Below are 13,572 nucleotides of genomic sequence, written 5' to 3'. Positions count from 1 at the left end.
AGGCATGGAGCAGCAGTTTGTTGACTTTTCTTAGCTTCTTAGTTTTTTCTTCTTTTTTTTTACGATACAGTACTTCTAACATTTCTGACGGGGCATGACCCTAAGTGTTACGGAATCTTCGCACACAGGCGAGAGATATAATACACGGAAGGATCCTCGGATAATTGCACTGAGGAAAAAACCCAGGAGCTCCGGTGAGAGATGGAAGCTGAACCAATGGTCATCGCTGCTTTCATTTTGGTACTTCTGGCACAGTAAGTCGAACTCGGCTTCAGATTGTCGTGCGTGTCATGCAGTCTGATGAAGTATGATCGTGAAAAAATATTAGTTTACCCTTAAAATTACGCTTGTCGTGCGTGTCATGCAGTCTGATGAAGTATGATCGTGAAAAAATATTTGTTTACCCTTAAAATTACTCTTTTCCTACTATAATCATATTACAATTTGTGATTACCCAAATTAGAAATAAAAATAATTATATCCGAAACTGCTTTAAATATTTATCTGGCTCCTTACACGTGTAAGACAGGGGAATTAGTATTTTCACTATATAGAGTGTATATCTACATATCAAGAACGTCATTAGTCGTACAACAAAAGATTGAGTTTGCCGTGATTTGTATTTCGGTTGTGCGTTTGGGGAGATGCATAATTTATACGATAGTTATCTGCTTGCTACGTCACCGGAACAATCGCGTTAATTTAGGACCGCTAGAAACTATTAATTTCTTACCCTAGTTCGGTTCAAAGCCTTAAAAATAATAAAACTAGCGTTTAGCATATTCAAAATAACACGTAAAGGGATATTAAATATTAGCTGCACGAAAAAATTGTTGTAAAGGCTGTTACGACGAAAGAAGTAGTGAATTGCTTTAAGGTAACTTTTGCTTACTTTTTGCCCTTTAAAAGAGTAGGAGATTGAAAACTCAGCAGTATTAAATATTATTGCTGCCCACTTAAACTGTCTAAGCTCTCTTCGTTCACTTTGCGATGGTTTTTTCCTCATCGACATTAAAATATCTAAATATAAGGGAACTAAGATATCAAGGCACTCTGATGTGTTGGAGACGTGCGAGTTGTGTACACGGGTTCAAAGACGACGAAGCAGATCGAGCACGGGGACTTGGACCTCGTGCTGACCTTCGGTCTTGCTCAAAACGCATCACTTCATTTCATTTTCATTCTGATTCTGAGTGCATAGCTGAGTTACCCCACCTACCCCAGAAACATGGTGTAAGAAGGTTTGGTACTCGTCAGCAATCGTCGACACACAAAGTGAGAGTCGGAGTACAAAAAGAACCACCAGGTTTTCTGTACTACATCGTTACAAAACTAGGCCTACTCAAGGAGATATCTGGACAAGCCGTCTCATCGGTGCAAGGCACCCCATCGATCCACGTGAACTGAGCGCTCCTGAACCCTTCACGTTCCATCCGGAGCGATAGACGACAAGGAACCGCCGCTGGTAGCGATTTCGATGGGCATCCGGATCGTATCTTAAGTCTCCGGCCAACCAAGTAAATTCTTTCATTTATCTGATGGGACCTAGAGCATAGGAAATATACCCCCCCCCCCCCCCAAGCTGTATCGCGATACATTTTTTTCACCTCTATCCTCTTGTATCAAAATATATTTGGAATGTTTCTTTGTATCGCGATACAATCAGGATGAAATGTTTTGCGTTACATTTCTTGAGAAATACCTCCCGAATATGAAAATTCAAGTCCAAACGCATTTTGTTTTTAGTTCTGAGGGCACCAGGGTCAAGGAGATATTGGGCCATTGCTGTGATGCTGACCAAGGTTCCTTCCGATTCTCCAAATTATTTTTCTACGCGTCCTCTTCTCTATTCTGAAAAGTGTTGCGTAGTCGGAGACTCGAACCAGATGGCGTGTCAGGAGGGGAAGGCAGAGCATCTTCTGCCGCCGGTCCTTAGGTAGGGATTTCTTGAGTCATCGTTTGCTGGCATCAAGTGCCCGCTGCTAACCGGCTCTCTTGCCTTAGCGTATACTGTATTCAGTACACCCAGCCGGGAAAGCTGAGTCACAGTCTGTTGCAGCACGGCCTGGTGGTGGTTGACTTGAAATAGTAGGATGACTCACGCAGTAAAGTTTAACGCATATCCTCCTGAGGCCCAGGACGATTTTACCGCAGCAGATTCTCATTAAACTTTCAAAATACCTTTTATATGGCCTAAGTACCACACTACAGCAGCTTTTACTTCCATATGAGTTCCCAGAATGGCTCAGCACAGTGTCCAATATATTGGACATTGGGCCTACACATCTTGATATTTTCAACGAGGCAATCTAGGTTAAATAGATACTTGCGTCTAAGAAAGCAAGCATTTGATTTGATCAAGTAAAATAAAGAAGCTTTTATTCATGCGAACTCAAAGATACATAAACATACAGATTATTCTTCCATACTCTGGACATCACAAATGTTGGCACTTAGTTTCTTTACTTTGTGTGAGCTTTCTCGAAGCACTGTCTTTCCTTGGTTATACAAAAGAACAACTTGCACTTGATGCAAAAAAATTTAGTTTTCATGTTACATCCCTCTAGCCTACAACGGGCCGCATTTGCTACATCCGCAAGTCTTGGCAGGTGTCCTAATGTTTTTGATCTAGCTTCGATTGGAGGCAACCTAGCCCGTTTTGCTGCAGGGGACCAATCTGTGTCACTGTCAGTGTCTGAAGGGTCCCTACGGCCTTCTGCGACAAGGGCCTCTCCTACAGACAGGCGAAACTCTAATGATTTGAGTACGTCCTTCTGTCGCCTTTGTTGGGCGCGCATGTCTTGGGTGTACAGAATTCAGGAACTGCTTAAGGCAATGTCAATAAGATGAAAGATACATCGTACAGTCCACTTTTTTACTCGCGCTTTCATTCGATAGTAGCTGATCATTCGATCAGCCATGTCAACCCCTCCCATGTTTGTGTTGTACAAGCGTACAATGTTTGGCCTGGGGACGTCTATGTGCCCCTTCTCTTTAGCTGACCATCTACGGCACGTATCTTCTGGCTCTTTACCGTGAATTGACGAGAGGAATGTGATTGACTTGTTGTCGTACCAGCGAACTACTATTTGTTTGCTGTCGTTCCTCACTTTCATCTCGGATGTTCCTCGCCCTTTGGCCTTAAGCTCTTTTTCAGTGAACAGTTTTGCACCCTTCGGGATGCGGTTATTCATTATCGTCCCTGTGCCGGCAATGCCCATCTCCGCAAGCTTATCGAGCAGTGCCCCGGAGCTGAAATACCTGTCAAAGAACAGCTTGGTTCCTGGGGTGAGTGTGTCTGTAAGCCTGAGCACAGCTGACTCGCCGATTCCAGAACTGCCTGGATGTAGGGTGGATTTCTTACCTTGGTATATTTCGAAGTCAAGAATCAAGCCGCTTGGTGTCGCAAGTACAAAATTCTTAAGCCCTTCGGGGTTTGGTTTCCGTGGCACAAACTGCCTCAGCTGTGTTCTTCCGCTAAATGGTATCATTTGCTCATCAATACTTAGATACTCCTCGCGGGGAAGCTTCTGGCAACCTTTCAATACAGACGACACAGGAGCTCTGATCCGCCAAAGCCTGTCTTGTTCTTTGACCTGCACGCTTACTTCCAGGTCATCCACAACTTTTAGTCGAGATCGCTGTTGAAAATATCGATTCCTAGACATCCTGTTCGCAATGGAAGGCACCCTTGTACTATTCTGCCAGTACATCCTGATTTGTGGGTAGCCTAGGCAGGACATTGAAACCGAAATTCCAAAAAATACTTTCAACTCCTCCACAGATGTGTCAAGGCTTTTCCCGGTCTCAGCGACATGTTTCGTGTTCATTGCCAGTGCCATACTTTCGAAAACTTCATCAGTGATGTACTGCTGGAAGTACTCATTGGGAGCCCAGGAAGCCCGTCCTTGCTGGCCGTCAGCGAAAGCAGAGAAATCTCCCATCCAAGACGAAATCGGCCTGTAAAAAAAAAAAGAAGAGTAAAATAAGTACTGCTTTTGGTTCAGATCTCGGAAAAGGCATGTAAGAATGGAAACATGTCCAGTCTTGATCCTTACCCTTGAGCGGCTTCCCGTGACGGCATCCGTTTGGTTCTGCACGAGGTGGAAGGTTCTTCATCATCGCTGGCATCATCCTCGTCTGAACTAGGTGCATCAGGTAAAGCTGGTGCAGAAAAAGTGGCGTCTGCCACATCGTCATCACTGTCTGAGAGATCCATGTCCGACGTGTGGCCCCGCGCAATTCTTTCCAGGATTTCGTCAGCTGTTGCGTCACTGATACGCGGTCTGGTCCCTAAGTAAAATAAAACAATATAAAACTGAGTAAAAATGAAAAACAAGCGGCCTCGCTTCATGAGGCGCCAGCACGAAACAAAAAGTTGCACCAACTCGCGTAGCTTGGGCATAGGCCCAACGTCCATTGTATTGGACGTGACAAAGTTTGTGAAGTTTACATAAAAGCAGACGTGCTTGAAGCTCAAATCTACAGTCCTATGTATTCTCTGTACCATTGTGCTTAATACTCAAGCAATAGAAAGTTAGAAAAACAGGTCAGATATCTCGAAAAACAACTTACGTTTTCGGCCCTCGCCGTAAAACGTGGAGCCGCTGAGCGCTGCCATTTTGAATGAGCTTGGTGGCGCTGCAACATAAACAACTTCGACACTACTCACTAGATGGCGGCACTAGGTGTCCAAAATATGGGACAACGGGTTTCTACGCGCAAAAAAGCAATACTATTGACGTTGTAGCTCAGACTTTGTTGTCCAATATGTTGGACAGAGTCTCCATTGCTGGGCCTCAGGAGGATATTCGAATGCGTCTGCGGCTGCGCCCGTAATATTGCAGGGCTCAAGGGTACGTCACCAGCCGACGTGAACGTTACCCGCTGCTCTGGTGATCCGAAACCCAAGAAGGAGGCCAGACGCTGCGTCGCTGTGCCTACCCAGACCTCGTACACCTGCGACTCGTCTCGAGCGCATTGTTTCTCGGAGAGCTCGCACCTCTGCCGCCAAAATCAAGTCGCAGTCCACGAGGCCTCTGTTTGGATGATGCTAGGCGAAACTTGAGGACTGCAATCCATGCGGCGGTGGCGGAGGGTCGGCAGGAAGGACCCTCAGAACAGGGATGCCACTGTATCGTTTTTTCAACCGTAACAGAAAATAAGACATGTATTCCAGGAAACTTCAGGTGGTCCACTATCCTCAAAAATTCCAAATAACACTGCCTGCATGATCTTCAACGAGGGAACCTACAACGAAAGTACGTATTGTCCTTTCATCTAGCGCCGTGTTAAAGTTTCATCTTCAAGGCCACACTTACAAATAAAGAATACCAGTTCATTCCACCGTGACGTCATATGATCAATGTTGACAGGGGCGTCCTTATTGGAGAGGGGCGTGGTGACGTTTTGATGGGATTGAGGGTGACAAAATTTATAGAGAGATCGTAGTCATTTCGCATTCCTCGTCAGACAGACAGGATGTCAGAGAAGGTACCGCGGTCAGTCCTTGATGGAACGTTTTTTTGAGCCCATTGAAGTCTCTATGTCGTCCGAAACCACTACCTTCAAGCCAAAGTGCCAAGCCTACGGGAAAGTAATTTCGGGATCCAAAACTTCCACTTCAAACTTCAAGCTTCATCTCTGTTGGCGTCTCAAACCAATTTGAAAAATGTATTGCAGTATCCCTATTTCTGTATTTGTATCTCTGCCCTCCCTAAAACGTATTCCTCTATTTGTATTTCCAAAGACTTTTTGCCTCTTTTTAAAATGTATTTCCGATACACATCGCGATACTTTTTTACAGATATAATTTGAATCCGTATTTTAGCTACTATTTTAATGTATCCCAGTATTTGTATTTCCAAATACATATTTGAGTATTTCTGCCCAACCCTGCCCCAAACTAACGGTGTATCAGAATTGGCCGTCAAGGTAGATAAAATCAAGTTTAGAAGTGAACGGACCCTTCTGGAGAACTTCTTGCATATTGTGCCACGCACATAGCTTGTAAATTCAGTCCAGCAGACCTCCTATCTAGATAAAAAAATTCGAACACAGCTGGCGGTCCCACCACGACTGCTTCATCCGAAAACGCCGGACTTCTCCCTGCTGTGAGAAACAGAACGCCAAGAAAAACACAAACAGGAGTGTGACTTCAACGGGCTTCAGAAAGTTAGAAACTTTCCAAAGCTTGAATATTAACAAAAAGTATTGTTAAAGGACCTGAAGAAGGGGGGACAGTACTTATAAAGACCGATTCGACACGCTCAAATAGGGTACCCACAAAGGATGGCATCGTCCGGTGAAACGCGAAGTTTTTGGTTATTGTCCAACGATAGAATAAGGAGGACGACGAGATTTCGTACGATGAATTGCCAGGTACAAACCTATACGGAGGCCACCGGGACGATAGACCACTCGATATTCAGGTAGAGTCACAACTTCACAAACAGCATATCCCGGTAGAGCAACAACGTGGGTTCACTACACGATCAGGAAGATTGGTGAATCCACCAAGTCGATTTCGATAGTAATAAGAAGAAGGGATGTTGTCTACACGGGTTTTAAGACGACGAAGCAGATCGAGCACGGTGACCTTGAGATCGTGCTGGGTTTCGGGCTGACTCAAAGGGCATCACTACATTTCTTGGGATTTTTAACGGGATTTTATTCGATCGATTCTCAGTGCGCCTGGTGATCACGGTTTAAATGTTCTTATATTTCCTTCTGAAAATTTTAAATTCAACTTCCCACTTTGGAAGACCACTTTTGTTAAATCTCCTATGCAAAAATCTTTCCGTTTTAAAAGCTTCCTGATTTCACGAGAGATATAGTTACGCAAGCGAGAGTTATTCGATGTATTAAAAGGGATATAAATGTCCATGGCCTCCTGAACAACAGTTGTGAGGAGATATACTTGGTCGTTGACATCAGACGACCCCTAGATAGAAGCGAGTCAACACTCGACAAATGGTGACGCATTCCAGTGTAGTCCCCCGCTGAATACCTATAAGATGTGTGTGGGGAAAGATAATTAGTGGAACTGAGGACCGGAGGATAAAAAACAGAAAGAACTACGTCAAGAGCAGGGTGATATTTATCCCCAGTAACCAATGAAAGTTCACTTCGAGCCACACGTACATGGGCCCTGGTTGTTTAGAATAGTATTGTGATGTCTAAGATCTAAAAAAAGAAGTAAAGTGGAGGATATAGTTGCACTTTTGTTTACAATAAAAGTTGTAAGTAAAGACATTCAACTGTGTCCAGTTAGTACCTGAGGCGATAAAATCCCGCAAGATTAAGATCTTGCTTCCCTATTAGCCGTTCATTGTATTTTCAATGTCAGCGAGACATCTTTGGAAATCACCTGGTGTCAACCAAGGAGGCAGGTGAAACAGACCTATTAAGATACGTTCCCTCCTAGAACACTTAATTTCCTCCCCCCCCCCCCCCCCCCCCCAGAGACTCGAGAAATCTTTTCAAATCCTCGCGTCTTCGTGAGATATTTTTTTTCTTAAACTGCGAACAATACACCGCCTCCTACTCGGTCCCGGGAACGAAAATTGCGATCGTGACGGTGGACATCATAACGCGGCGGAAAGTAGACGGAGGAACTAACACTAGTACACAACCAAGTTGCCGTTGACGATTAAGTGATTAGAAAGAGTAATGGTTGGTAAAGAAACATTCAGCTTTCGTCCGCAGGCCATGGACATCCTGATAAAGTAAATCAATATTACACATCTTTATAATAACTGTTGGTCTTGTGAGCTTCTTCAGACGAGTGAAGGAGCCTTTTTTATTGTATCCTCTTTAGAAGTGATCGAAACCACTCCCACTTTCTGGGAACGGCCAAACGCAGTTTCCACAGGTCGGCGTCACTGCAAAAACTATACTGCTTATTTTTGTGTCCAAATGCAGCGGGTAAATTCATTTTGTTTGATAACACTCATGCTTGGCTACATATTGCATTTTCTTAATTTTGTAATGATGGCAGCTGACATTCCTTAGTCAGATCGTTAGTGGTGCAGCGGATGTTCCATTATCCGATGTCTAAAGCCAGGGCACAAAGGGCGGAGAAAACGGAACGATTTCTTCATGTAGGCACACTGGGGTCATATATCTGGTTGTGCTATACACAGCTTGTAAGGCTTGAAGCACCTCGCCACAGTACACAAATTTCGTTCGCAGGACGTCTCCTTGATACGAACATCGATGGACTTCGTTGTAAAAAAAAATGAAAAAAATAAAACAATGACAAGAAGCGTAATGATTTTCGACTTACCGGAGAGAGAAATCGATATATTTAGGAAGCACGAAAAAGAAGAATAGGCCTCAGTAGGTGCTCGCACAGGATTACGCTCCTTACATGTGTGGTGCACAGTACGCGAACCAGGCCAGGAACCTAAGGTGACATCAGCACGAGATGCAGAGGCTCCGGCAATATGAAAGACATATTCGCCGATGCTGTTCATGCAGCGATGCCAAGTCCACCTCGGCCGGACGCGCTTTATGTTGAAGGAGAAAATAGCACAAACCTTTATTTATTCTCAAGCCAAAGCAATGTGTGCCTAGCCAAAGCAAATCTACCGTAGCCACCTAAAATGAAATCGTCGAATCGCTTTTCCGTATTCCCGAAGGCTGTGCAATCTTCGCATTAAGCTCGGTTCTACAAAGTGGAGAAATTAAAAGTCTACATAGTCTAAAAGCCTTCTGTGCATGCGGGAATCGTAGCTTTTTGGCATTCAGAGATATCGATCGGTTTTGAACAAAACCCAACACTCTGATTTTTAACTGCTCATACTAGTTCAAACAGAAGGGCCACATTCTCGGGTTCACCGCTCGCTCGCTTTGGCTCCAGCTTTTGTTCTGTCCGTCTCGACTTGCCTCGCTGTTGAACTTCTCCGCAGCATCTGACCGCTGCCTTACAAAGTTCAGCTCACCTCCGCGCTCGATCGTCTCCGCAGAGGCAAGCCGACGCCGTTGTCAGAAAGTTTCAATACGGTGTTGCTCATGAACTGGACTATTTAAAGCACGACAACATATTGTTTTATAAGAGCATCCTAAATATATTAGCGTTAATTAATAAAAGTGACTGTTTATCGCCAATCGGGGTTCGTGTTCTGTAAAAAAAAATGCCTTCGCTTTATGTGAACTCAGTCCGTTTTCCCCGCTTTTTTCTCTGAAAACTGCTTTTCCTTCTTAAAGAGGGGCATGTGCTATTACATATTTTTGATATACACGCTGACAATAAAGAGCAGGCAATTACATGGTTATTTGATCACAGGCGACAAGACACATCATGGATGGGCGGCCCGTGCCGGGTGCTTCCTGGGTGCAACGGAGATGGGCCTATAGCGCGAAAGGCCGGGCGTGCTGTACGTGCCTTACAAGATGTGTAGATCACGAACAGATATATGACCCCGGTCAAAATACATGAAGGGCTCGTTCCGTTTTCTCCGCCCTTTGTGCCCCGGCTTTACGCACCGGATAATGTAACATCCGCTACACCGCTAACGATGGGACTAAGGAATGTGAGTTGCCATCATTACAAAAATAAGAAAATACGATATGTAGCCAAGCACGAGTGTTCTTAAACAATATAAATTTACCCGCTGCATTCGAACACAAAAATAGCAGTATAGGTTTTGCAGTGAAGCCGACCGGCGGAACTGCGTTTGGCCGTTCCGAGAGCGTTGGAGCGATTTCGATCACTTCTAGAGAAGATAGAAAAAAAGGGGGGGAAATCGCATCGAGCCAATATAAAGTTCATATGATCGGCAGCAATAAAAAAAAATTGAACGAAATAAAAAAATGGCCTTTTTCGATAAAGTGGGTTCAAAATATCGGTTAATTTAATTTTTGAGGATATTTCAAATTTCATATACGAATTCCGTAAAAATAAAATAAACTCATTCCCGTCAACAGCCCATATATAGGACCACACCGGCATAGTATTTGGTAAGCGACAATTATAATAACTCATGAGGTTTTGAAGATTTCACCGGATTGTCAAAGAGACGATGTTTGGCACTTTTTACCTCAAAAAACAAAAACAGAGAAATATTTTCGTTTGAACTAAAAAATAGTACAAATCAGTGTTGCGGAATGGGCACCCCCATTCCATTCCAATTCCATTCCGGGGAATTAGAGTTTTCGATGATTCCATTCCTTTCAACTCCTAGGAATGGGGACATTGTGCCCATTCCCACTCCTGGAATGGCTGAGTCGCTCCATTCCATTCCTACAATTCCTAAACGTTAAAAGTGTCACTTGACAGCTGCTATACATTGCAGGGTTGGGCAGAAATGTTCAGAAATGTATTTGGAAATACAAATACTCGGATAGATGAAAATAGTAACTAAAATATTGATACTCAAGGATCAAATATATCTATAAAAATATATCGTGATACGTATCGGAAATACATTTTAAAAAGAGGCAAAAAGTTTTTGGAAAAACAAGCACACGAATACATTTTAGGGAGGGCAGAAATATAAATACTAATAATACATTTTTTAAATTTATTTGAGACGCCAACTGAGATGAGGCTTTAAAAGTGGAAGATTTTTTTTTTGGTCCCGAAATTACTTTTCCGCAGGCTTGGCACTTCGCCTTGAAGGCAGTGGTTCCGGACGAAGATTCATCATTGGATTTAAAAAAACGTTATATCAAGGACTGACCGCGGTCCCTTCCCTAGCATCCTGTCTGACTGACCAGTGATGCGAAAAGACTTCGACCTCTAAAACAAACTCCATCAAAACATCCCCAATTCCCTGTCCAACAAGGGCGCCCCTGTCAGCACTGATCACATGACGTCACAGTGGGATGATTTAGTATCTTGAATCTGTAGGTGTTGCCTTGAACATGAAACTTTACCCACGCTGCTGTATGAAAGGACAATACATACTTTCGTTGTAGCTGACTTCGTTGAAGACCATGCAGGCAGTTGCATTTGGAATTTTTGAGAAAAGTGGACCACCTGAAGCATCCTGAACCACATGTATTACCTTCTGTTACGGTTGAAAAATCGATACGGTGGCATCACTGTTGTAACGGTCCTTCCTGCCGACTCTCCGCCTCCAACGCATGAATGGCAGCCTTCAAGTTTCGCCTAGCATTATTCAAACAAACGTCTCGTGGATTGCGATCTGAGATTGCCGGCACAGGTGAGAGCTCTTCGAGAAACAGCGCGTTCGAGACGACTCGAAAGTGTACGAAGGAGGCCAGACGTGGCCACAGCGAGGCCACGTCTGGCCTCCTTCATGGGTATCGGATCACCAGAGCAGCAGGTCACGTTCACGTCGGCTGATGACGAACCAGCCGTGCAATATTACAGGCGCAGACGCATTCGGATATGTGTTGAACTTCACTGGTGAAAGGCGCCACCCCCCCCCCTCCCCTCGCCCCTCTGTTCTTTGCTTTGACGCTTGTTTTTTGTTTTGCATTTTTCCTTTTGCGCATAAGTTTGCTAGGGACTTACGCGGGTTCGCAGTTTCTCGCTCATTTTATTTCTGAACAACCGACTCTCTGACTGGCTCGGTATAGCTGAACATAAAAAATAAATAAATAAATGAATAAAATGTAAAGAACGTGGCCCATTCCATTCCCATTCCATTCCGGGGTCGCGAAAATGCGGAATGATTCCGGAATCATTCCAACTCCGGAGTGGCAACTCCGCAACACTGGTACAAATAACATACAAGACCACAAAAACTTACTTTGTATTTTGTATACTTTCCGTATTCATACCAGCCTACAGAACTGGGTAGAAAAATCACAGAGTAAAGAACAGATTTTCACCCCGCTCCATTCAATATTTTTTGTGATACAAAATAGTTTGTTAAAAAACATTTTAAAAGCGGTTTTGTTCTTTACAAAAATGGGGCAATTACACATATTTTTAAATGAAAATCGAAAGTCTCACCCCGACCAAGAAGGACTTCTTACAAGGAAACAAGGTCATTATTACACTGAAAGAACAACTATGACACTACAATACTAAATAATACAAATAAAGAAAAACCGTACATCATCTAGATTGTCTTAGAGCTACAAAGATAAGGTCAATCAAAAAGCAGAAACACGACAAAAAGAAAAATAGTATTTGACAATAACTTGAAGGAGGTAATGTAGGGACCAAAGATAAATATATAAAAATTTATCATATTGTTCTTAGCTGTCTCTTTATTTGGCGTTTTGAGTTCTACTCTAAAAAGGAATTGGGTAAGCCATTAAAAAGTTCAGTACATAAAGCTAGGGTAATCGTTTTTCATACTTGGTATAAACACGAGGGATGATAAAGCGTTCACCGTCCCTTAGAATACGCTCGGAAACACGGGGGGTATTAAAGGTGCTAATCCAATAATGCTTCATAATGACACTTCTTTTAAAAAGAGCTGCAAAACGCTCCGGGCGCAAAGATAAAATAGTTTGTCACTTGAAACATCAAGAGGAGCGTAAGCTAAGTCCCTTAGAATTCCCTTTGATATACTTTAATATACTATATATTTCGTTCTGCCAAATAATCGAACAGTTTGCGTAGACTGTGATACCGTAATGTAAAACACCGTAGTCTAAAGAGTTGACCAACATCTTTCGAACAGAAAAAACAAGAAACGATTTTGTGGAATATAACATGCATGATACACTTCAGAGCGTTTTAGCAACATAGCTAAGATGCGAGTTCCAGGACATGTCAATATCAAAATATAACCCCAAGTATTTTGTTGTGTAAACATATTCAATAGGTGAGCAGCTGCAGCTAGCACACTTTGACGTGTGGAGCACAAATGAAAAATCAAGGCATTTACGTTTTAATAGACTGCAGAAACACTTAGTTTGTTTTTTAACGTTAATTTTGATAAGATTTGTTTGAAACCAGTCCATTACGTTTGTAGCATTAACTTGTAACATGCTAAGTGCACTGCGCCAATTTATATAACGGGAAAGTAACAAAGTATCATCTGCGTATTGAAAGATGTCACCACCTGATATCGCCTTAGCGAGATCGTTCACACACAGATTAAACAGAAGAGGAGACAAAACAGAACCTTGAGGAACTGCGGCTTTAAAGAAATACTTTGGCGCTCTGTTTATTGCTGACAGAAACGGGCTAGTCAAAAAGACTTGAAGTATATTAGAGAATGGACCTCTAAACCGTAGTAGACAACTTTTTGATTAATAGTTTGTGACTAACAGAGTCGAGCGCCTCAGAAACGTATAAAAAGGAGCGCCGGCATATTTGCTGTTTTTCAAAGCGTCGTGTAACTTATCCACAAAATCTTCGAGAAGTGAATCCGTGCCACGTCCCGAGATGAAACCGTGCCGGGACGGCGAAAAAATATCAAACGTTTCCAGGAACGCCGTCATTGCTTTTAAAAGGTGTTTCTCAAGTATTAAAGGTAAACAAGAGAAAATAGATATTGGTGTGTAACTTTCTACGCTATCACGTTTTCCTCCTTTGTAAAGCGGTCTGACAATGGCATTTTTAGACCAACTGGAATGACCCCTGAGCTGATAGTCCCATGCAGTACGTACAGACGTACAGCAGAATACCAGACAAAACGT

General features: G+C 43.1%; 1 protein-coding gene across 1 annotated transcript in view; it reads left to right on the top strand.

Annotated features, from left to right (window-relative positions):
* Positions 1-201: 201 nt before the first annotated feature.
* LOC115329253 (proline-, glutamic acid- and leucine-rich protein 1) overlaps positions 202-13,572 on the top strand; it is a gene marked incomplete at its 3' end in the record, with an annotated part of 67,067 nt that continues 53,696 nt past the window's right edge. Inside the window, exon 1 of the mRNA XM_040222058.2 lies at positions 202-254. Coding sequence (XP_040077992.2) covers positions 202-254 — 53 coding nt within the window. The remainder of the gene's footprint in view (positions 255-13,572) is intronic.

Source organism: Ixodes scapularis, unplaced genomic scaffold (genome assembly GCF_016920785.2).
Source record: "Ixodes scapularis isolate PalLabHiFi unplaced genomic scaffold, ASM1692078v2 PGA_scaffold3__209_contigs__length_174095766, whole genome shotgun sequence".
In the NCBI taxonomy this organism is placed as follows: domain Eukaryota; kingdom Metazoa; phylum Arthropoda; class Arachnida; order Ixodida; family Ixodidae; genus Ixodes; species Ixodes scapularis.
The sequence above is the reverse complement of the archived record's forward strand: the minus strand, read 5'-3'. Positions and strand labels throughout refer to the sequence as shown.